Source organism: Rhincodon typus, chromosome 1 (assembly GCF_021869965.1).
Source record: "Rhincodon typus isolate 14 chromosome 1, sRhiTyp1.1, whole genome shotgun sequence".
Taxonomy (NCBI): Eukaryota; Metazoa; Chordata; class Chondrichthyes; order Orectolobiformes; family Rhincodontidae; genus Rhincodon; species Rhincodon typus.
In genome coordinates, this window is record NC_063332.1 from 134062589 (window position 1) to 134084879 (window position 22291).

Sequence of the window (22291 nt, forward strand, 5' to 3'; positions counted from 1 at the left end):
ACAGTTAATTGCAGAGATCCTTACTAGACATTCCTAGCATTGAACTGAATGGTGACAGCATCTAGCTGTTCAATATCCAATCACATTCAAGGATTTGCACAGATTCCCAAGTGATAAACTAAAAGTACTAAACTAAAATTAATTTTAAATATTTGCATGGGCAGAAAATTAAAAATTGGCACTTACACATAGGGTAGTGGTAAAAATTCTGAAAAAAATTAAACATTATTTACAAATTAACCGTAAAAAAATCACCAAGCTCCTTAGACAGCACTTTCCAACACACAATCACTTCCAGCTAGAAGGACATGGGAATACCACTGCCTGCAAGTTCCCCTCTAAGTCACTCACCATCCTGACTTGAAAATATATTGCTGTTCCTTCAGTTGTTGGGTCAAAATCCTTGAACTTCCACTCGAAGGGCATTGTGGATGGATCTTGCCATGATGATGTATCCTAACCCCTGAACACCTACAGACATATTGAACATTTAATTAAGATTTTTTTTTAAAAAGAGGAAATACAGCCATAAATGACAGATACGTAAATTTTGAACAATATTGTTCAATGAAAGGCTTGTGTGGATTACCCTCAACCTCAAGGGAAACACTAGAATATCATGCATCGCAGGTGTTAGGGAACTTTCAAAGGGAAGGTCTGCAAAATGTAGAAATGTACTGCAAACTGAAGTGTAATCTCCTGTGAGTTATCTCAGACTGCAAACATAATTGAAGCAAAGACAGCACTCTGGGTGAGAAACATGTTTGCGTTTTACCTTTTCAAGAATACACAAGAGCAAGGATTAAAAGCAAGGTTTAATGCTGGTCCATATGTGGTGGTGAGCAAAAGTGTGTGCTAAAGCTAAAAAGAAGTCTTTCTCTTTGCTGGAAGCAAGTGAAACTGCAGTTAATAGGAACAGGACTAAGGCCTTTCAGGTTACCTACAAAGCCAAGCATCTCCAAATTGACTGCTCACCTACCAGCATCAGAGCTTTGGATATTACCCATCATAACACACAACTATTCTTTAGGCATCCATTTTTTTTTTAAACTTTTTATCTTTTGGGCTCACCTCATTTCTAATCTGTGTCCATGTCTGTTATGTTATTATCTACACTCATGCTTAGTACTAATAAGCATATCCTCTTGTTAACTCCAGAAAGCCTATTAAAATTGGCCCTTTTTAAAGCATGCATTAAACTGGATAGGGAAAAGGCATCCACAAGAGGGGGCAGGTGAATAAAGAAAAGGAGCAGGTCATCCCTCCTCACCCAGTAGCTTGGCATCTTATGATAAATTGTCATAACAATCTACAGCAAGTGGACTGCAGCAGTTCAAGAAAGTTGCTCACCATTACCTACTCAAGTCCAACTAGGTATGGGCAAAAAAATGCACATTTGAAAATTGTGTAAGTCAACGATCCACATAGCCTCTGCTGATGTAGGGGCAAAGATTTGATTGATTTTCCTCCTCAGCTCTGTTCTAAATAGACATGCCTTAATCTATGTTCTTTCTAAATGCTCCATGTAGTGAAACTTTCTCTCAGATTCTACCCAGCCAAGACCCCTAAGAATCTTATACATTTGGATAAGTACGTGAACAGGAAAGGTTTGGAGGGACATGGGCCAGGAGCAGACAAGTGGGACAAGTTTAGTTTGGGATCACGTTCAGCATGGACTGCTTGGACCGAAGGGTCTATTTCCGTGCCGTATGACTATAAGATTAATTTTCACTCATCTCCAATGAGTGCAGGCTATGCCTAGTTGCAGTCAGTTTGAGGGATAACGACTTTGAATCAATTTCTAGTCCCTTGGAAAATCCAATTCATGGTGTATTACGATGTGTATTATTAAACTATTTTACCGGTCAGTGTTTACTGAATTCTGGAAATACACAGATCTGTCTATTTCCAGCGTCTTTTTTTTAAAGATTTCCAACATTTTCGTTGTTCCTCGCCATTAAAGACCAGGCAGAGACGATGTCACTGCTTCAAGTGTCAAACTGTATCGAAATATTCCCAACAACAAAAAAAGTCATTAATACTAATTTCAACTAAACCGCGTTTTTGAACACAACGTAGCATCATTACAAGGAGCAATTCCGGTATCTACATAACTCGAAACTTCCGCCGAGGTATTAAGCTTCCGTCGCGCGTTGGGAGGTGGTGTTCAGCTTTGGGTTGGCTGGATTTTGTGGAGTCGGAAAGCTCCGACCACCGTTCGAATTGGTTGATAGAACGTGAGGGAGTTTGGAATCGTCCGGGCTACTTTCAAATCAAGCACAGAGTGAACGGTAACTGCTGTTAGAATTTCGCGCCAGCCAGTGGGCAGCACGAGCTCCGCCTCACTTGCCAAGTTTCTCCGCTTTCTTTTTTGGCCCTGAGGCCTGCTGCGGCGAGCTATGAAATTCCGAGTGCCTATCTGACGCTTGTATGCGAGCCGTTGCTGGGGCCTGGTGAGCTTGGTCGTCTTTCTTTCTGCATACATTCGTCCTCTGCCCACTGGTACAGAAAGACAGATCTCCATGCGTGATCGAACGTGTGAGGATCTTACTGATATTTTGTACAGAAGTGTAAGACACTGGCGTTCAGCTGTTCTCTGTTGGTGTTTACGCTCCACATGCACTTCCTCCTAGCCCAACCTTCATTTCTCCTGATCTACTTTTTAACTTCTTCATACTATCTAGCTGAAAATGCATTTATATTTGCTTTAGCTCTTCGCTGTGGCAGCGATATTTCACATTCTAACCAAAGTAGCGAAGTTTTTGTACGTAGTCCTAATTAAATTTATTAGTGATTATCTTGATCCCTGTCTTCATCCATAGTGAAAATAGTTTCTCAAAATCTATCCTATTAATTTCCTTTAGTTTAAAGGCTCATCAGATTATCTTTTCGCCTTCTGTTTTCATTGGAGCAGGAGTAGGCCATTCAGCCCCTTGAGCCTGTACCATAATTCAATGAGATCATGGCCGATCTATTGGCTAATTCCAGGTTCCGGCCTTCGGCTGAAAACTGTTAATATCTTTGCTTAAGAAAAAAAATTATCTATCCCAGATTAACAACCGATCCAGCACCCAGCTGCTTTTTCTGGAAGAGAATTTAAAACATTTATCACTCTTTGTGTGGAGAAGTGCTTCCTAACATTTCTCCTCAACAGTCTGGTCCTAATTATCAGGCTGTTTCTCTAGCTCTAGAATCAACAACCAGTGAATAATTTTTCTAAAGAACCCTATTTGGCCTTACCTGATAAGTAAATCTTCCCAATTCAGGTGACCTCCTTGTGAGATTTTTCTTTTGCACCTTCAACAGCATGTCTGAAAACCTTCTATAATGTGGACACCAGAACTCTGCTGCAGAGTATATTGGAGTAGTATTGTATTGGTGAATGAGATGAGCTTACTGCTTGTTCACTTTTTTTCTCCGATTTAAGATAATAACATAAGAAAAAGGAGCAGGAGAAAGGCCATGACCCATTTCACCTGTTTTGCGAACACGGCAGATCTGTCACCTAAGTACCAAGCTCTTTATTCTCCTAGAGTTCAAAAATCTGTCAATCCATGTCATCAATACATGCAGTGAGTATCCACAGTGCTGTGGGGCAGCAAATTCCAACAATTCCTAACCTAAGTGAAGGATTCCTTCTCATCTCACTCTTAAATGGTTTACCCCTTATTCTGCGTTAATAAATGTGGAGCTGGGAAAGCACAGCAGGTCAGACAGCATCGAGGAGCAGGGAAGTCCCCTTATTCTGATGTTAAACTCTTTAGGTCTAGTTTCTCAGGGCAGAGGGAGCAACCTCTCTATGTTTAGTCTAACTAGGGCCCTCAGAATATTTTATATTTCAATGAGAATTTTCTCCTTTGGAAGAAGTGAAGAATTATCATTAGTCTAAACTTCAAAGACTATTGGTTCAACCTATTCTACCCCCCAACCCAAGGAATAATGTAATAAATATTTGCTGCATGCTTCCAAGACAAATATATCTATTCTTAACTAAGAAGAAAAACTGTGCAGTGTACTGTCACTGCCTCACCAAAGCTCTGTCTGATTTCAGCGAGACTTGTTTGTTCTTGTCCTCTGACGTTCGTTTTGCTTCCAGTAGGATATCATTACGTTTTGTGGCAATGCTTATGTCATCCCTCACAACATAACTGGAACTGGTTAACATGGCATTGAAAGATCCATTAGACACTTATTCCAGATCACCAATATATTACAAATATTCCATTCACGTGCACATCCAGTGCCTGGGTAGACATTACTATTCAGTTACAAACAACAGTATCATGCTTCAGGTGGTCCCATTTAAGATGGAATCTGAGACCTTTATACCCTCAGATCACATGCTATGAGACAGCCTATGATATTGTGAGCAGTAAATGGCAGAATCCTTAGCAATATTTATGATAAAGAGGGATCTTGGAGTGTAAGTGCTAGAATCCCTGAAAGTGGCAATGCAAGTGGTAAAGAAGGCACAGAGCATGCTTGCCTTCATTGGTTGGAGTATTGAGTATGGAATTTGGCAAGTCATGTACAAGTTTGGAGTATTCTGTGCAGTTCTGGTTGCCACACTATAGGAAGGGTGTGGAGGCTTTGCAGAGGGTGCAAAAGAGGCTTACCAGGACGTAGCCTGGTTTGCAGTGTATTAGCTATAAGGACAGGTTGGACAAACTTGGATTTTGCTAGAATGTTGGAGGCTGAGAGGCAACTTGATTGCATTATATAAAATTACGACAGGAAGTCTGAATCTTATTTCCCAGGGTCATAATGTCAAAGACTAAGTGGCATAGGTTTAAGGTGAGAGGGGAAAAATTAAAGAAGATGTGCGAAGAAAGATTTTTACACAGAGGTACATGGAATGTGCTGCCAGGGGAGGTGGTAGAAGCAAATACAATAGCAACATTTAAGAGGCATTTAGACAGACACATGAATAGGCAGAGAATAGAGCTATGAACCATATGCAGGGAGATGGGATTAGTTTAGAATGGCATCATGGTCGGTGCAGACATGGTGGACTGAAGGGCCTGTTCCTGCGCTGTACTGCTGTGTGTTCTAATTGCTTAGTGTACCTGCATGTTCTTTGTATGTATACACTTGCGTCTCTGAACATCAACACTTAAAAGGTTCCCACTATCTTAAAAAGTATTCTGATCTTCTATTCTTCCTAACAAAGTAAATAACCTCTCATTTCCCTATATTGTACTCCTTATTACCCATTCAATTAACATGTCCATATCTCTTTGCAGCCTGTTTAGTATCCTTCCTTCATCTAAGTCATTACTATAGATTGTAAATAGCTGAGGCTCAACACTAATCCTTTAGGCACTCCACTGGTCACAGGCTACAAATCTGAATATGCTCCATTTATTGCAACTCTACTTAACCAGTCATCTATCTATGCTAATATATTAACATCTTGAATAATAACATTATATGCAGCACCTCATTCAATGCCTTTTTAAAATCAATATGTACTACATCCACTGACTTCCCTTTGTCTACCTATTAATTATGAGCTCAAAATGCATAATATTTTTCCATACATGGTTCCTCCTCATAAAACAATGTTGAATCTGCCTAATCATATTTTAGAAATCATTTTCTAAGTGTCTTGATTACTCCTTCATCGTTTCACTGTTGACTAATGTAAAGCTAAGTGGCCAGCAGTTCTCAGATTTTCCCTTTATTCCTTTCTCAAAGGGCAATATTACAATTTTTGCTTTCCTATTTGCAGGGGCCATTCTAAAATCTAGGCAATTTTGAAGGATTACAGCATCCGCTGTCATCGCAGCCAGTTCTCTGACCATTGGCGTAGGCCACCAGTCCCAGGGAATTTGTCAAATATTAGTTTCTGAAGTAATTTATCATCACATTAATAATTACTTTAATTTCCTTATTCTTGTTAGGTCCTTGCTTCCTCATTATTTTTCATATGCGTTTTGAAGACAGACAAAATATTTGTTTAACGGTTCTTCTATTTCCTTATTCCCTGTTATAGCCTCTGTGGTTTTTTTAAAATTCATTCATGGGATATGGGTGTCACCTGCTAGGCCAACATTTATTGCTCATCCCTGATTGCCTGAGGGCAGTTAAGAGTCAACCACATTCATATGGGTCTGGAATCATATGTAGGCCAGACTGCATAAGGGTGGTAGTTTCTCTCCCTAAAAGACATTAGCAAATCAGATTTTTTGTTTTTAAACAATAATTGACTACTTTCCCTAGTATTTTCTGACCCTTGTTATTCCTGACCTGTATCCAATACTTAGTATATTTCCTGATCTTCTGTGCCAAACCATTTGGTACTCTAAAATGAAAGACTTGTTGTATGTACTGCTACAGGATAATAATGGTGAAAATGAGGTGTGATTGTGATGTGGTCTTTTTTAAAAAATATTTTCATTACAATAACAACTTAAAGATTGCATGTGTTTAAACCAGAGTAGAAACACCGATCCCATGATTGTACTGACATTATAACAGAAACATAGAAAATAAGAACAGGAGTGACCATTCAGTCCTTCAAGCCTGTTCTGCCATTCAATATATTCATGGCTGAACATCCAACTCCGTGTCCTGTTCCCAATTTCTCCCCACACCCTTTAGGCCCAATAACTCTCTCTAACTCCATCTTGGAAACATTCAATGTTTTGGCCTCAACTGCTTTATGTGGCAGAGAATTCCACAAGTTCACAACTCTCTTGGTAAAGAAATTCCTCCTTATCTCAGTTCTAAAAGGTCATTCTATGACCCTTGATTCTGTACTCCATGGTCATCGAGAACATCCTTCCTCCATCTACCCTGTCTAGTCCTGTTAGAATTTTATAGGTTTCTATAAGATCCCCCTCATTCTTCTAAACTCCAGTGAATATAGTCCTAACTGATACAGTCTCTTTCTGTACATTAGTCGTGCTATCCCAGGAATCCGTCTGATAAACCTTCTTTGTATTCGCTCAATAGCAAGAACAAGCCTTCTCGGATAAGGAGACCAAAACTGCTCGAAGTGTGATCTTACCAATCTCCAGTACAGTTGCAGCAAAACATCCCTATGCCTGTACTCAGATCCTCTCGCTATGAAAGCTGGTGTCCCATCTGCCGCCTTTGCCATCTGCTGCACCTGCATGTTTACTTTTGGCAACTGGTGTAGGAAGACATCCAAGATTTGTTGGATCTCTCCCTTTCCCAATCTATTGCCAAGCTTTCCTGTTCTTTTCTTTACCAAAGTGAATAATGTCATTTTTCTACATTATACTGCTCCTGCCATGATTTTACTCATTTACTTAAATTGTCCTAATCACATTGAAACTTCTCTGCTCACAGATTGCCTTCCCAACCAGCTTTATGTCCTCTGCAAACTTGGAGATATGATACACAGTTTGCTCCTCCAAACCATTAATATATATTGTGAATAGTTGAGATTCAGGCACTGATCCCTGTAGTAGACATTGGCGCCACTCAGAAAAATTTAATTCCTGTTCCTTGTTTCCTGTCCGCCCTCAATCTATTTCAGTACACAACCTCAGATCTCATGCACTTTGATTTTACATATGTCTTGTGTGTGGAACCTTATCAAAAGCAATCTAAAAATCCAAGTAAACCCCATCCAATGGCTCCTCCTTATCTACTCTAGTTACATCTTCAAAAAGTTCCAGCAGATTTGTCAAGCACATCTTCCCCTTCGTGAAACTATGCTGACTCTGTCCTCCTTGTCACTTCCAAATGCTGTGCTATTACATCTTTTACAATGGACTCTAATGTTTTTCCCACTACTGATGTCAAGCTAACTGATCTAGAATGTTTTCTCTCTGCCTCCCTTCTTAAAATGTGGGCTTCATTAGCTACCCTCTAATCTGTAGGAACTGTTCCACAGTCTGTAGAATGTTGGAAGATGATCACTAGCACATCTGCTATTTCTAGGGCAACTTCCTTAAGTACTCTGGTATGAAGGTTATCAGGCTCTGGGCAGCCATTCTCTCCTCCACCCCACCCACTGCATTTTTGGAATGTTGTTTGTGTTTTCCTTTTCAAAGACAGAACTAAAGTATGTATTTAATTGGTTTTTTTTGTTCCCTCTTATAAATTCCCTTTGTCAGTCCCTCTGTCTCCCTTTATTAGAATCTAAACTTTCACAATCCTCAGATCTGCTGGGTTTTTTATTTGGCCAATTTACGTGCCTCCCTCTTGGATTTAATACTATCTCTAATTTCTCCTGTTAGTCATGGTCTGAGCACATTTCCCATTTTATTTTCATACCAGACTGGGATGAATAAACTTTACAGTTCATCCATGAGCTCTTTAAATTTTTGCCATCACCTGTCTGTCATTATCCCTTTAAATAATAATCCTCAATTTGTCGTAGCTAGCTCACATCTCATGCCATCATAATTTCCTTAATGAGTTGGGCATTGATAACAACTCCCCTAAATGCAGTACTATTGGCCTAGTTAATGTGCTAAGGAGACTGGTATGGGGCTAGAACCTGACACTTTCTGACTGAAGTGAAAGTGCAATTGTAAAATTGTATAGTGCAGAAGAAGTCCTTTGACCCATCAAGTGTGCATCTACCCGTGAGAAGCACCTGACCTTCAATCTAATTCCAATTATCAGCACTTGGCTCATAGCCTTGAATGCAGTAATGTTCCAAGAGCTCATCTAGGTACTTTTTAAAAGATGTGAGGCAATTTGCCTCTGCCAACCTCCCAGGCAGCACATTCCAGACCATCACCATTCTCTGCGTTTTAAAAAACGAGGTTTTCCTTCCATCTCCTCCAGCCTCTTGCCCCTTACCTTGAACCTGTGCGTCCTCTTGACTAACCCTTTAACTGAGGGCAACAGCTGCGCTTTATCCATTCTGTCCATGCCCCTCAATCTTGTACACGTCAATCAGAAGACCCCTCAGTCTTAACTCCACCCCCCCAAATAAAAAACCAAGCCTATCCAGCCTTTCCTCAAACTTAAATTTCCCATCCCAGGCAGCATCCTGGTGAATCTCCGCTGCACTCCCTCCAGTTCCTGTAATGTGGCGACCAGAACTGCATGCAGTATTCTACCTGTGTCTCACCAAAGTTCTTTACAACTCCAACATGACTTCCTTGCTTTTGTATTTTATGCCTCGATTGATAAAGGCAAGTGTCCTGTATGTCTTTTTCACCACTCTACTGACATGTCCTTGAGTCTTCAATGGAGAAATACTCCAAGGTCCCTTTGTCCACAGAACTTCCTGGTGTCATTCTATTGCTTGAATACTTCTTTGTCAGATTACTCCTTTCAAATTGTATTAACTCGTGCTTTTCAGGGTTAAATTCCATCTGCCACTTATCTGCCCATTTGACTATCCTGTTTATACGTTCTTATCACTCAAGACACTCAACCTCACTGTTAGGCACCTGACCAATCTTTGTATTGTCCGCAAACTTACTAACCCAAACCCCCACACAATTATCTATGTCATTTATGTAAACGGCGAATAAAAGGGGATCCAGCACACCTGCCTGTGGTATGCCATTGAACACCGACTTCCATTCACTAAAGCAGCCTTCTACATTCACCCTCTGTCTGTCACAACTGAGTAAAGTTTTAATCCACTTTATCAAATTACCGTGTATCCTGTGTCCATTTGCCTTCATGATAAGTCTCCCACGTGGGACCTTGTCAAAGGCTTTGCTGAAATCCATATAAACTACATCAACTGCACTACCCTTTTCTATACACCTGGTCACCACATCAAAAAATTCAATCAAATTTGTTAGCATGATCTCCTTCTGCCAAAGCTATGCTGACCATCTCTGATCAAACCTTGCCTCTCCAAGTGGAGGTAGATGCTCTCCTTCAGGGTTCTTTGGCTTATTTCTGCAATCTTCCTTAAATATCAGAACCACATTAGTCCTCTGGCACCTCACCTGGGGCCAGAGAGGAATTAAAAATTTGGGTCAGTGGCATTGCAGTCTCCTCCCTGTCTTCCCACAGCAGCCAAGGACACAATTTCATTTTTTCCTTTATTCATTCGTGGGATGAGGGCGTGGCTGGCTAGGCAGCATTTATTACCCATCCCTAATTGCCAAGAGGGCAGTTAAGAGTCAACCACATTGCTACGGATCTGGAGTCACATGTAGGCCAGACCAGGTAAGGATGGTAGTTTCCTTCCCTGAAGGACATTAGTGAACCAGATGGGTTTTTCCAACAATGATTCTTGGTCATCATTAGATTCTTAATTCCAGATACTTATTAAATTCAAATTCCACCATTGGCCGTGGTGGAATTCAAACCCAGCTCCCCAGAACATTATCTGGGTCTCTGGATTAACAGTCCAGCGATAATACCACTAGGCCTTTTTATTTGGACCCAGAGATTTGTTCACCTTTAAGCCTGCCAGCACCTCCAATACCTTGTCCTTCCCTATGTCAATTTGCTTAAGCACCTCGCAGTCCCTTCCCCCAGGGTGCCGTATCTTCATCCTCATTCTCTTGAGTGAAGATAGATGATATTGGGTCAAGACTTTACCTGTGTCCTCTGGCTCCACCCACAGATTGCCCCCTTGTTCCCTAATGGGGTCACCCTGGTTACACTCTTCCCATTGATGTATTTATACTTGTAGAATATCTTGGGATTTTCCCTACTTTTATGAGCCAGAGTTTTGTCATATCCCCCTTTGCTTTCCTAATTGCCATTAATCTCCATTAATTCCTCCGCTTGTACCTGCCTCTTTTCTCCCTTCTTATCCTGAATATCTCTGATCATCCATGGTTCTCTGGGCTTGTTATTCTTTCCTATATCCCTAGAGGGAACATGTTAGGCTTGTACCCTCTCCATTTCCTTTTTGAATGTTCCCCACTGCTCTTCTGTAGTTTTCCTCACTAGTAATTGTTCCTGGTCTACCTTGGCCAGATCCTGCCGTATTTTACTAAAATCTGCTCTTTCCCCAATCCAAAACCTTTTTCTTGCAACTTATCTATTTCTTTTTCCATATTCAGCTTAAATTATACAATGTTGTGATTGCTATCACTAAAATGCTCCCTCACCACCACCAGAATTAGGTCCAGGACCCTCTACATATTGGCCTAAAAGGTTCTCCTGTACATATTTCAAGAAATGCGCTCAATCCAAGCACTTAACATTATGTCTATCCCAGTTAATGTTGGGAAAGTTGAAATCACATGTTATAATTACCTTTTTGTTATTATTTTTACATACATCCACAAATCGTGCAAAAATTTGCTCCTCAATTTCCTGTCAGCTCTCTGGGAGTCTATAATAAACACCTAGCAATCCAGCTGTCCCTTTTTTATTCCTAAACTCTACCTACAAAACTTCATCCACAATTTAAATAACAAATTATATTGAAGTTCTTTCTTTCCTGGAAGTATTCAGCTTTTTCTCTGCAATTAATTTAAATTACTAAATTCAAATTGATGCTTTTGGGGATAAAGAAAGAATTTTCTGCTAATACTTGCCACTGCCTTTTTGCTTGTCATTCACTCATCCTCTCTCTCACTTGTGCTGTCAACCCCCTCCACTCATGATAACAGTTTGTACAATTGTAGAAGCCCATGTCAGTTCTTTGCAAAGTTGGTTTTGAATTATGTGTGCTTGTATTGTCATTTAGGAAATGTTTCTGTTCTGATGCAGGCTGAAGGATTAAAAAATGAGCCTGCGAAAGCAAACACCCAGTGATTTTCTAAAACAGATCATCGGGAGACCAGTGGTGGTCAAACTGAACTCGGGCGTGGATTATCGAGGTACAGTAAGTCCTCACTTAAAATTGTAATTGAGTTCCTGAAAATCTCAACTTCAAGTGAAATAACTGAGTGAACCATGAGTTGCCATAGGAATCGAGGTTAAAACTACTGTTGGGACCTTTTGGACATTCGTTCCTGGACAAACCAAATGTACAAGTCAAAATAGCATTTTGCACATGTGCAGCACTGCATTCCTACTGAAATAATTTGCAAAACAGAACAAGTCATTTCAAATGTTAAAGAGATACTACATAAATTGAAGAGAAAACATTGGAGGGCTATGCAATAAGAGCAGGAGGTGAGAATACATGTGATTGGATAGCTACTTCAAAAGCCAGCACCAAAATGATAGGATGAATAACTTTCTTTTGTGGTGTAAAATTTTGATTAGTCCATGATTCAAGCGAAGTTAAGGGAAGGTCCCTAATCCTAGTTCACTATCCCTTAATCTAACTTCCTCAGGTAGTCTCTATCGTATTTTCTTCTGTAAGCTTCTGAAACCTTTTCCCCTTCCTACCTCCTATAGTGCTTCCAGCCTTACAGCAAAGTGCATTTTAAAAAATCATGGAATGCTGTATTTTCATTTTTGCATTTTTTACCTCAATATATTGTGTGTAGTTGCCCTGATGATTTTTTTTCTGATCATTATTAGCTCTTAGAACAAAACATTTAATCCTGTACCATGGATATAAGCCCTACAGCCCCTTCAAATGAATTTCCAGTATTCTTTGCCTGAATTTCAATAGATTGTCATAATATAAAAATTCACTTGTAACCTAATTCACAGCTATGATGTTCAACTTCAGTGTTGCACGTTTCTATTGCCAATTGCATTCACAAACTTTGTAAAATCAGAAGTCATGGCGTAAATTGTTTAGGGAAACAGGCCTTGAAGAATAAACATCTTTAAAACAAAGCAATGCTAAACAGAACAACTTAAAGTGAGGACTTATTGTATTGGAATCGTCTCTCTCAGCTGCTTAAATGCTAGTTTAAAAAAGACCAGGTCACAGAATCACTGAAGTTTTTTGGCACAGAAAGAGGCCATTCGGCCCATTATATCTGCACTGTTAAACGAGCATCATTACCCAGAGCTGATTTCCTGCTTTCCCCCCATACCCTTGCACATAATTTTTATCCAAATAATCATCCAGTGACTTCATGAATGCCTCAATGGAACCTAATTCCACCACACTTCTACGCAGTAAATTCCATACCCTAATGAATGAAAGTAATTTTCCTCACTTCACCCTTGCTTCTTTTGCACTTTAGATCACTTCATATCTATGTTCTTGTAATGAGTTTTTTTCTCTCTCTCTCTACTGTCTAGCCCTCACATGATCTTGAAAACCTCTATCAGATCTCCTCTTAGCCTTTTCTTTCCAAAGAGAACAGTCCCAACATCTTCAATCATTCCTCATCCCTAGATCCATTTTTGTAAATCGCTTCAGCACTTTGTTCAATGCGTTCACATCCTTCCTATAACGTGGCACCCACAACTGTACCCAGTACTCCAGCAGAGGTCTAACAAGTGTCTATATAAGTTCAGCATCATCTCCTTGTTCTTGCACTCTATTAATAAATCTGTGGCTACTGTATGCTTTATTTATTCCTCTCCCTTTACCTGTGCTGCCACTTTCAAAGATCTGTGCACATACACACCCAGGTCCCTATACTCTTGCATCCCCCATATAATTGTACCCACTATTTAATATTGTCTTTCAATGTCCTTCTTACCAAAGTGTTTCAACCTGCACTTCTCTGCAATGAAATGCATCTGCTACCCATGTGCCCGCTCCACCAACTTCTTCCACACCTTGTATCTTTTGCAAACTTTGAAATCGCCCCTGCACATCAAGATCCAGATAATTAATATATATCAGGAGAAGCAAGGGTCCCAATACTGACCCCTGGGGATCTCCACTAAAAACTTTTCCCCAGTCTAAAAATATATTGCTCTATTCATTTTGCTACTGACCCTTTTATAACATGAGCTATAACTTTCCTCACAAGTCTGTGTTGTGGTACTGTACCAAACACCTTTTCAACATCCATGTGCACCACCTCAACAATATTATCTTCATCAAGCATTTTTGTTTCCTGTTCAGAAAACTCCAAGTTAGTTAAACACCATTTTCCACTTTAGGAAGAGTCAGTGTGGATTTCTAATCAACCCACCATTTTCCATGTGTTATTAATTCTATCCTGAATAATTGTGTCAAAACTTCCCCAATACTGAAATTAACCTGATTAGTCTGTAATGATTGGCTTATCCTTGGCATCTCCTCCAAAACTAGGGAAGACTGAAAGACTGTGGCCAGTACCCCTGCAATTTCCACACCATTTATATAAATGATGAAAAGTAATGGACCCAGCGTTGACCCTTGTGGCACACCAATGGTCACAGGCCCCCAGTCTGAAAAGCAACCGTCCATCACCACCCCCGATCTTCTACCTTCGAGCCAGTTCTGTATCATTGCTATGTTACAAAACTGAATATTGCATTGAGCATTCTAATCTTGGATTTTAATAAATTTCAATTGCAGTTGTATCATTTTTGCCAGGTGTTTTGGCCTGTCTGGATGGTTACATGAATATAGCATTGGAACAAACAGAAGAATATGTAAATGGTCAACTTAAGAACAAGTATGGAGATGCATTTATTCGAGGCAACAATGGTAAATTCACTTCTTTTCTTTCTAAATAAAATTTGAAAATTATGCTTTATATTGGACTGTAAAACTACAACTGTATATTGATTTCTGAAGAAGGGTCTAGGCCCGAAACATCAGCCTTCCTGCTCCTCGGCCTGCTGTGTTCATTCAGCTCTACACCTTGTTAACTGTATATTGAGAAAGTTTTTGAAAAAAGTATTCTTCCTAGGACTGATTAGTTGCTTGCATGACTCTCTTGTGCTTTCTGTCTGACACTCCGTTTCTCTCACTATTTCGTTTCTGTATCATTTCTGTCTCTTTCCTGAAGAAAACTACGCTTTTTTTTTTAAAACGCACTAAGTCCTTGATGCCCGTGAGGAATAGAGCATGGACCTCCCACAGATACCAAAAAAAATGAATACCATGGATATTCTAGGCCTTTCCCCTATGCAGCCAATACATGCCCAATGAAATAGAAACATGCCCCATGTTGGAAAAGCATTAAAACATTTCAATAAACCTATTTAAACTTCTAAATATATACATTACTTAAACGGAAATTATATTATTGTAGTTAACAAAACAATACTTTATAGTAAAAATGCATAGGCAGTGCAGTACTCTATTCAATACTGGTACAGTATTAGATGAAATGAGCAGCATCTTAGTTGATATCTAACAGCATCAACTGTTGATGAGGAGACAGAGACTGGAAGCAAGACGGCAGCAAGGAAGAGGCATGCAGTTGGGTTTCATCTGCTGGCTGTGCACTTGCTTGGCTTTTGTAAAGTGCATTGTATAGAAGTTGTCATACCTTCTTTAATTCATTATTGATCTCTGCATAAGGAACCAAAGCATTTTCTACATCCTCTTTGACTCGAATGCTATGCCCGAGAGAAGGATCATATTTAAACAATAGAGATAGTAGGAGCTGCCGATGCTGGAGAATTTGAAATAACAAGGTGTAGAGCGGGATGAACACAGCAGGCCAGGCAGCGTCGGAGGAGCAGGAAAGCTGACGTTTTGGGTCTGGACCCTTCAGAAAATTTTCTGAAGAAGGGTCCAGACCCGAAATGTCAACTTTCCTGCTCCTCTGATGTTGCCTGGCCTGCTGTGTTCATCCAGCTCTACACCTTGTTATCTCGTATTTAAACAATTCATCTGTCAATGGTTTTGATCATCTCACTAAAACATCTAATTCCTCCTCCTATTAATCTGAACATGCTCTAGAACCTCACCATCCCAACTGACATCTCCAGTTACAATGTCTTTCTGTTTTGTGAATACAGATGAGAAACATTCATTTAAGACCTCACCTGCATCCTCTGGCTCCATGCTCCAATTGCCTCTTTGGTTTCCAAAAGGCCCCACTCTTTCCCTGTTAATCTGGTTGTTTTAATATACTTACAAAATACCTTGGAGTTTTCCTTGATTGTATCTGCCAAAGAACCCCTACGCACACTATTCTCCTGAAGGGACTCTCTGTTTTTAATGCTGTATACCTAACGCATACTTCCATCTTTTTCTTTATCAAACTGTCTGTCCCTTGCCATCCTGCACTTCCTTCACTTTTGGGGGAACACACTGGCCCTGAGTTCTCGGTATAGTTCTTTCAAAAGACTCCCACTTTCCAACTGAAGAGTTATCTGCGAGTAGCTGCTCCCATTCTATATTTTCCAGATCCTGTCTAATGGTATTAAAATTGGCCTTCGTTCAATTTAGACACTTAATTTATATATTATCCTTTGTCCCTTTCTATGATGAAAATTTAGAGCTATAGTCACTTAACAACTTGACCGGCTTCATTCCCTAGCACAAAAAGCTCTCTTGTATGCACTTTAAAAACTCCAACTCATCTAATCCTTTCATTCTAAAGCAATCCCAGTTAATATTATTTGTGGTTCCATTCTTGAGTATGTTTATAAGTTGATTTGTACATAAGTCGGAACACTGCAGGATGATATAGAGTAGCCATTTGTAAGTACAGGAAATGTTTTTATGTCACATCTTTAAAATTACCATGTATGTGATTATGTTCATAAGTACGAGTGTTCTTAAGTTGGACGTTCTTAAATTAGGGACACCCTGCATAGTTTTAGCACCACCTCCCTATTTTTATATTCCGTTCCCTTTGAAATAAAAACCAACATTCCATTTACCATAGATAGTAGGAACTGCAGATGCTGGAAAATCTGAGATAACAAGGTGTAGAGCTGGATGAACACAGCAGGCCAAGCAGCATCATAGGAGCAGGAAGGCTGACGTTTCGGGCCTAGACCCTTCTTCAGAAATGGGGGAGGGGGAAGGGGGTTCTGAAATAAATAGGGAGAGAGGGGGAGGCGGATAGAAGATGGATAGAGGAGAAGATAGGTGGAGAGGAAACAGACAGGTCAAAGAGGCGGGGATGGAGCCAGTAAAGGTGAGTGTAGGTGGGGAGGTAGGGAGGAGATAGGTTAGTAGGTAGGAAATGGGGGTGCGGCTTGAGGTGGGAGGAGGGGATAGGTGGGAGGAGGAACAGGTTAGGGAGGCGGGGACGAGCTGGGCTGGTTTTGGGATGCAGTAGGGGGAGGGGAGATTTTGAAGCTTGTGAAATCCACATTGATACCATTGGGCTGCAGGGTTCCCAACCTGTTCCTGCAACCTTCGGGTGGCATCGTTGTGGCACTGCAGGAGGCCCAGGACGGACATGTCGTCTGAGGAATGGGAGGGGGAGTTGAAATGGTTCGCGACTGGGAGGTGCAGTTGTTTATTGCGAACCGAGCGTAGGTGTTCTGCAAAGCGGTCCCCAAGCCTCCGCTTGGTTTCCCCGAAGTAGAGGAGGCCACAACGGGAACAGCGGATGCAGTATACCACATTAGCAGATGTGCAGGTGAACATCTGCTTGATGTGGAAAGTCTTCTTGGGGCCTGGGATGGGGGTGAGGGAGGAGGTGTGGGGACAGGTGTAGCACTTCCTGCGGTTGCAGGGAAAAGTGCCGGGTGTGGTGGGGCTGGAGGGGAGTGTGGAGTGGACAAGGGAGTCCCGGAGAGAGTGGTCCCTCCGGAAAGCAGATAAGGGTGGGGAGGGAAAAATGTCTTTGGTGGTGGGGTCAGATTGCAGATGGCGGAAGTGTCGGAGGATGATGCGTTGGATCCGGAGGTTGGTGGGGTGGTACGTGAGGACGAGGGGGATTCTTTTTTGGTTGTTATTGCGGGGACGGGTGTGAGGGATGCGTTGCGGGAAATGCGGGAGATACGGTCAAGGGCGTTCTCGACCACTGAGGGGGGGATGTTGTGGTCCTTGAAAAACGAGGACATCTGAGATGTACGAGAGTGGAATGCCTCATCCTGGGAGCAGACGCGGCAGAGGCGAAGGAATTGGGAATGGGGATGGCATTTTAGCAGGAAGGTGGGTGGGAGGAGGTGTATTCCATTTACCATCCCTATTGCCTGCTGAACTTGAACACTAGCTTTTGTAATTTATGCATGAGGGCTCTCAAATTCCTCTTCTGTAGCTTTCTGTAGTGTTTCTGCATTTAAATAACAGTTAGCTCCTCTATTTTTCTTGCCAAAGTGCATAACCTCATATTTTCCCATAATATATTCCAACTGTCAAGTTTTTGCCCATTCACTCAAACTATCTATATCCCTCTGTTTACTGAGTCCTTGTCACCAAAATATTTAAACTATGTAAAATCTTGACCACGAATTAAATTCACATCTACTCACCCTACCTGTCCAATGTAGTGTGCTGCTCCGATATTGGATCACGAGAAGTAACTTGTTTTTCAAAATATCAAATAATACAAATGTTATTTGGAAGCTAAGAGATGGACAACAGGGGATTTTTTAATAAATGCAGTACTGTTCTGGCAGTTTAATTGGTCTGTTTCGTTTTCCAAAGTAACACTTGTTTAAAAATCCCCCTCAGAAATATGAACAAAACTGGTCTTGACTCATGTCATGCTTGGTATGTTGGTGATGAAAGAAACAACCAGCTTACTGAGCAACAAAGCATGTAATTATTAAAATAGTATAATGAAAACAGTAAGTTTTATTAATTATTGCCATTTTATTGGAAACACTGCCACTGACAGTTTAGGAGAAAAGTGCACAATTGTGTGCAAGCTGGAATACATGGATTGCTTTAGGTACTCAATTTTTGTTTCCTCTCACCTTGAATTATCAAATATACTGGCCTCCATATATGAATATATAGATTAATTTGCGTTTGGTCTGTTTATCTTAAACTAGAGAATCTTTACGTTTTTCTTTTTTCCTTGCAGTGTTGTATATAAGCACACAGAAGAGGAGACTTTAGATGATGATGTGCACCAAAATGACATGTTTTTTGATTTTAAAATGACAAAAAAGGGTTTATTTTTTAAACGAGGAAAAGACATTCTAGTACAATATACAATACTTCTTTTCAATTTTTGGCTATCTACAATACATGTGATAGTTCTTCATAAATGAAGATGATTGATTTACATTTTCTTGAAGCCTTTCTTTGGTCATTTTTCAGAAATGGATAATGGCTGTAATGTAATATATAAAACCTGAAGATTAATTAAGGCAAACACTGGCCTGTTTTGGAAACCCTGTGTACATTTAAAGCTAACTACCTGCTTAGGGAAAAGTGACCTAATTGCTGACAATGTTGTGAATAAAGGATTTGATGTATGTGTCTCACTTTGTTTAAGTTTAATATCACTCTAAAAATAAATTACAACACTTTTTCACCAAAGGACAGGGGAAATGCATAAAAACTTCTGTTTGAAATCCGTTAGTGAAATCGATGCTGTATCCATGAATTTTTTGATTTTGCTTTAAGTAATAACAGTCTTTCCCCTAGGCTCTTTGAATCAGTTAATAACAGCAGAGTTGTACAGAAGAGGTGGTTTCCCCTTGTGGAAGAGCCTAGGACCACAGGGCATGATCCCAGGTTAACGGAACAGAGTGGAAGATGAATTTTCACTTGAGATTACTACTTCTGTGGAATTCTTTACCACAGAGGGCTGTAGAGGCTGTGTTGTATGTTCAAGGCTGAAATAGACAGATTTTTAATAGTAGGGGGATGAAGGGGTATGGGGAAAAGACAGGAAAATTGAGCTGAAGATATTCGGATCAGCCATAATCTCATGGAAGGTGGAGCAGACTCAACGGGCTGAATCACGTACTTCTACATCTTACGGTAATTGTGTAGATATTCTGTGTAAAAACCAGAAGAACTGCAGATACTGTAAATCAGAAACAAAAGTAGAAATTGTTGAAAAAGCTCCGCAGGTCTGTTAACTCTGATTTCTCTCCACAGATACTGCCAGACCTACTGAGCTTTTCCAGCAATTTCTATTTTTTGTTTTAGATAATAGGTGTAATGGTTGGTCTGTAACTCAGCCAGAAAATCTTGCAGCACAGGGAGGCTGTTTCACTGGTGCCTTTGCTGGCTCTTTGATCGAGTAATCAAATTAAAACTGTTCCCTTGTCCTTCCCTCATAGACCTGCATTTTTTAACTTTTCAAGTGCATATTCAGTTCTACTTTGAAAGATATGTTTTTGTTCTGAATTTTGAATTAGATGTTAAGTTTTAAAATGGGCCAATTTTTTTTTTCTTAACCTTTGTGTTTATATATAACCCTTTTTGTCCAGGACTGACACAGTGCACTAGTGCAACATTTGTTTAACATATTTGAACCGTGTACTTTTCACCACTCCCCATTCTCAGTGTTGTAAATTTAGTGAGACCACTGAGCAGAGACATGTTGCTTGCCTGAAGGGAGTGGACACCTGGTGTCCTTACTGTCGACCTTTCTTGCTCACCACCGACTGGTGCAAAGTGTTGGAGTGAGGACCCACAACCTTTTGTGCATAATAAGTGGTGTGTTGGGAGATAGTTGAATGGAGAAAGTAATCAGTGAATAATGAGAAATAAGGATAACTGGTATTGCAGAGCTAGTAATTAGAGTTTTAGAAAAAAGTTAAATTTGATATCTTATTCCAGATATGTCTGCTCTTTTCTCTTGGGCTTTTTAAAACTGCTAGTCACATTTTTGAGGTGATGAGTGCTATTGAGTTTCATGTGTTCTGCTTTGAGTTTCACTATTTTGTAACTTTTTTGCAATATACAAAATACTTACATGATTATTGCACGTGATGCTGTTGTCTCATTCCTGTTTAACGATATTAGACAACTCTGACCAGAATGTTATGAATTAATTTGCCCAGGTGTCCCACAATCCCAAAGTGGTCAAATCAACGTGAACCCAATCCGATACCAATGCGCAACAGTCCGAACTTTATTCGGAACAAAGTTGCAGTAATCTTTAATACTAAACATATTATCTCTAAAATCTAATTTGGCTCCTTAAAGTTACAATACTTCCTGAGTCTTGTAGATTTACGCAGTCGCGTTCCCTCTCTCTGGCTCTGTCTCTGAGTCTGCAAAGTTGCTTTCTTTCTCTCTCCCTCTGGATGGTCAGCTGGTCTCAGCCTGTTGCCATGCTGGTCTCCTCAGGTATTTCAAACTGGGTTCCAAGAGCGAGGTCTGCAGGTGAACCTTCTTTCTATACATTTTAAATGGTTTTCTAGAACTTTCTCTAGTTCTGGCCAATCAAGGAAGTACACTTAATAGTTTGAAACAGAGTCAGTCTTTTGGATGGCCTGCTACTATTCGTTTCTTTGTGTGACAGGGCCCTCCTTTGTTTAGTGGAAACATTGTTGGGATATGTCTGTCCAGGATAACTGTTGCCTTTTACATTATGCTGATGTACTTAGCACCTGGCTGCTATGTTGTACTGTGTTTGGTGTGTGACTTTTGTGATTTCAGCATTTTACTTGGCCAATGTACTCAGCATCTTTTGCTGTTTGGCCTGGTTAGCAATCTATCAGCATTGTAGCTGGCTGCTAAAATACAGAAATAAATTGGTTTGCTTTTCATAGGTCACACACTACTGCTACTATGCTGAGTTTTGAATCTTCACCTTTTGAGATGTTAACTTCAACAATACATAAGAAAATGCGAACAGCGGCTACATTATTATTTGTAAATTATATTTTTCTTCAAGTACATCAAGCTTATGAGTGATGTGTTTGCAATGCCACTAAAGTAGAGAAAAGTTGATACTTTCATATTGGGTGAAGATCATGAGAACATACTAAGTGTCACTTAAGCTGCTGGTACACTTGATACTTCAGTTAACATAATCGTTTATGGAGGGACATCAGATTTGCAATGTAAATGCTTTGTAGTACAGAACTTAAACATTGCTGAAGAAAGTTAGAAGTAGAAACTTTCTGTCTTGTACTCATCAGAACTCGGAGGCAAGAAATGTTTCCTTTTAAAAGGTGCAATGTAAATTCCTTTTGCATGTGTAAAACTGGGTTCTGAGTATTTATGTATGGAGCTTCTAGCACGCGCAAATGGATCATAGTATGAATCTAGCTGATGATTTTAAATTGGTTTCTAGTCTGTCTCTTGGCACAGCACAAGTTATTTAATAGATGATGTCCAATAACAGAATCATGACTAATGGTGGATATTTTCTGAGGTTTCAAGCACATGTTTGAGGTTTAGCAGCATGCTGCCAATTGTGATGGCTAGTGGGACATGTTTGATGCAGTCTGCTAGTCATTGGGTGTACCTGGCATCACACTGGCATTGAAACTCCTATCATACTACTGTTTTGTGTGGTATGCAAGACATTGGCTTGATGACGGCATCCCTATTAGTGGAGAAAGTCACTCAGATTTACTGTGTGTAGTTGTGTGAGACAGCTAGCTCCACCTGTCCAAATTTTTTGGTAGTGTTCACAACTTCGTCATCCAATCTGATACTCATTTAAGCATCCTACCCAGTTTACAGCATAAGAATGGTTACTTCAACTCTTGTAATCTTTATACCCACCTAAGCCTGCCTGATACTTAAACT

General features: G+C 40.2%; 1 protein-coding gene across 4 annotated transcripts; it reads left to right on the forward strand.

Moving 5' to 3' along the window:
* Window positions 1-2114: 2114 nt before the first annotated feature.
* On the forward strand, window positions 2115-19056 carry lsm6 (LSM6 homolog, U6 small nuclear RNA and mRNA degradation associated). Of its 4 annotated transcripts, none has more exons than XM_048597396.1 (4): window positions 2115-2291; window positions 11623-11732; window positions 14279-14410; window positions 18651-19056. In XM_048597396.1, exons 2-4 carry the CDS (start codon window positions 11639-11641, stop codon window positions 18683-18685), a joined length of 261 nt encoding a protein of 86 aa, XP_048453353.1. In that variant the 5' UTR covers window positions 2115-2291; window positions 11623-11638; the 3' UTR covers window positions 18686-19056. The 4 variants fall into 4 exon arrangements, with proteins under 4 accessions (XP_048453353.1, XP_020367432.1, XP_048453358.1 ...); XM_020511843.2 differs by having other exon boundaries at window positions 2126-2291; window positions 14297-14410; XM_048597401.1 differs by lacking the exon at window positions 2115-2291 and adding an exon at window positions 2340-2453.
* Window positions 19057-22291: the final 3235 nt, after the last annotated feature.

Bases quoted from the DNA above. Each gene is read 5' to 3' on its own strand.
- lsm6 (XM_048597396.1), top strand. From the start codon at position 11,639: ATGAGCCTGCGAAAGCAAACACCCAGTGATTTTCTAAAACAGATCATC. The intron at 11,733-14,278 runs GTACAGTAAGTC...TTTCAATTGCAG, and splicing joins CTCGGGCGTGGATTATCGAG to TTGTATCATTTTTGCCAGGT. The intron at 14,411-18,650 runs GTAAATTCACTT...TTTTCCTTGCAG, and splicing joins ATTTATTCGAGGCAACAATG to TGTTGTATATAAGCACACAG.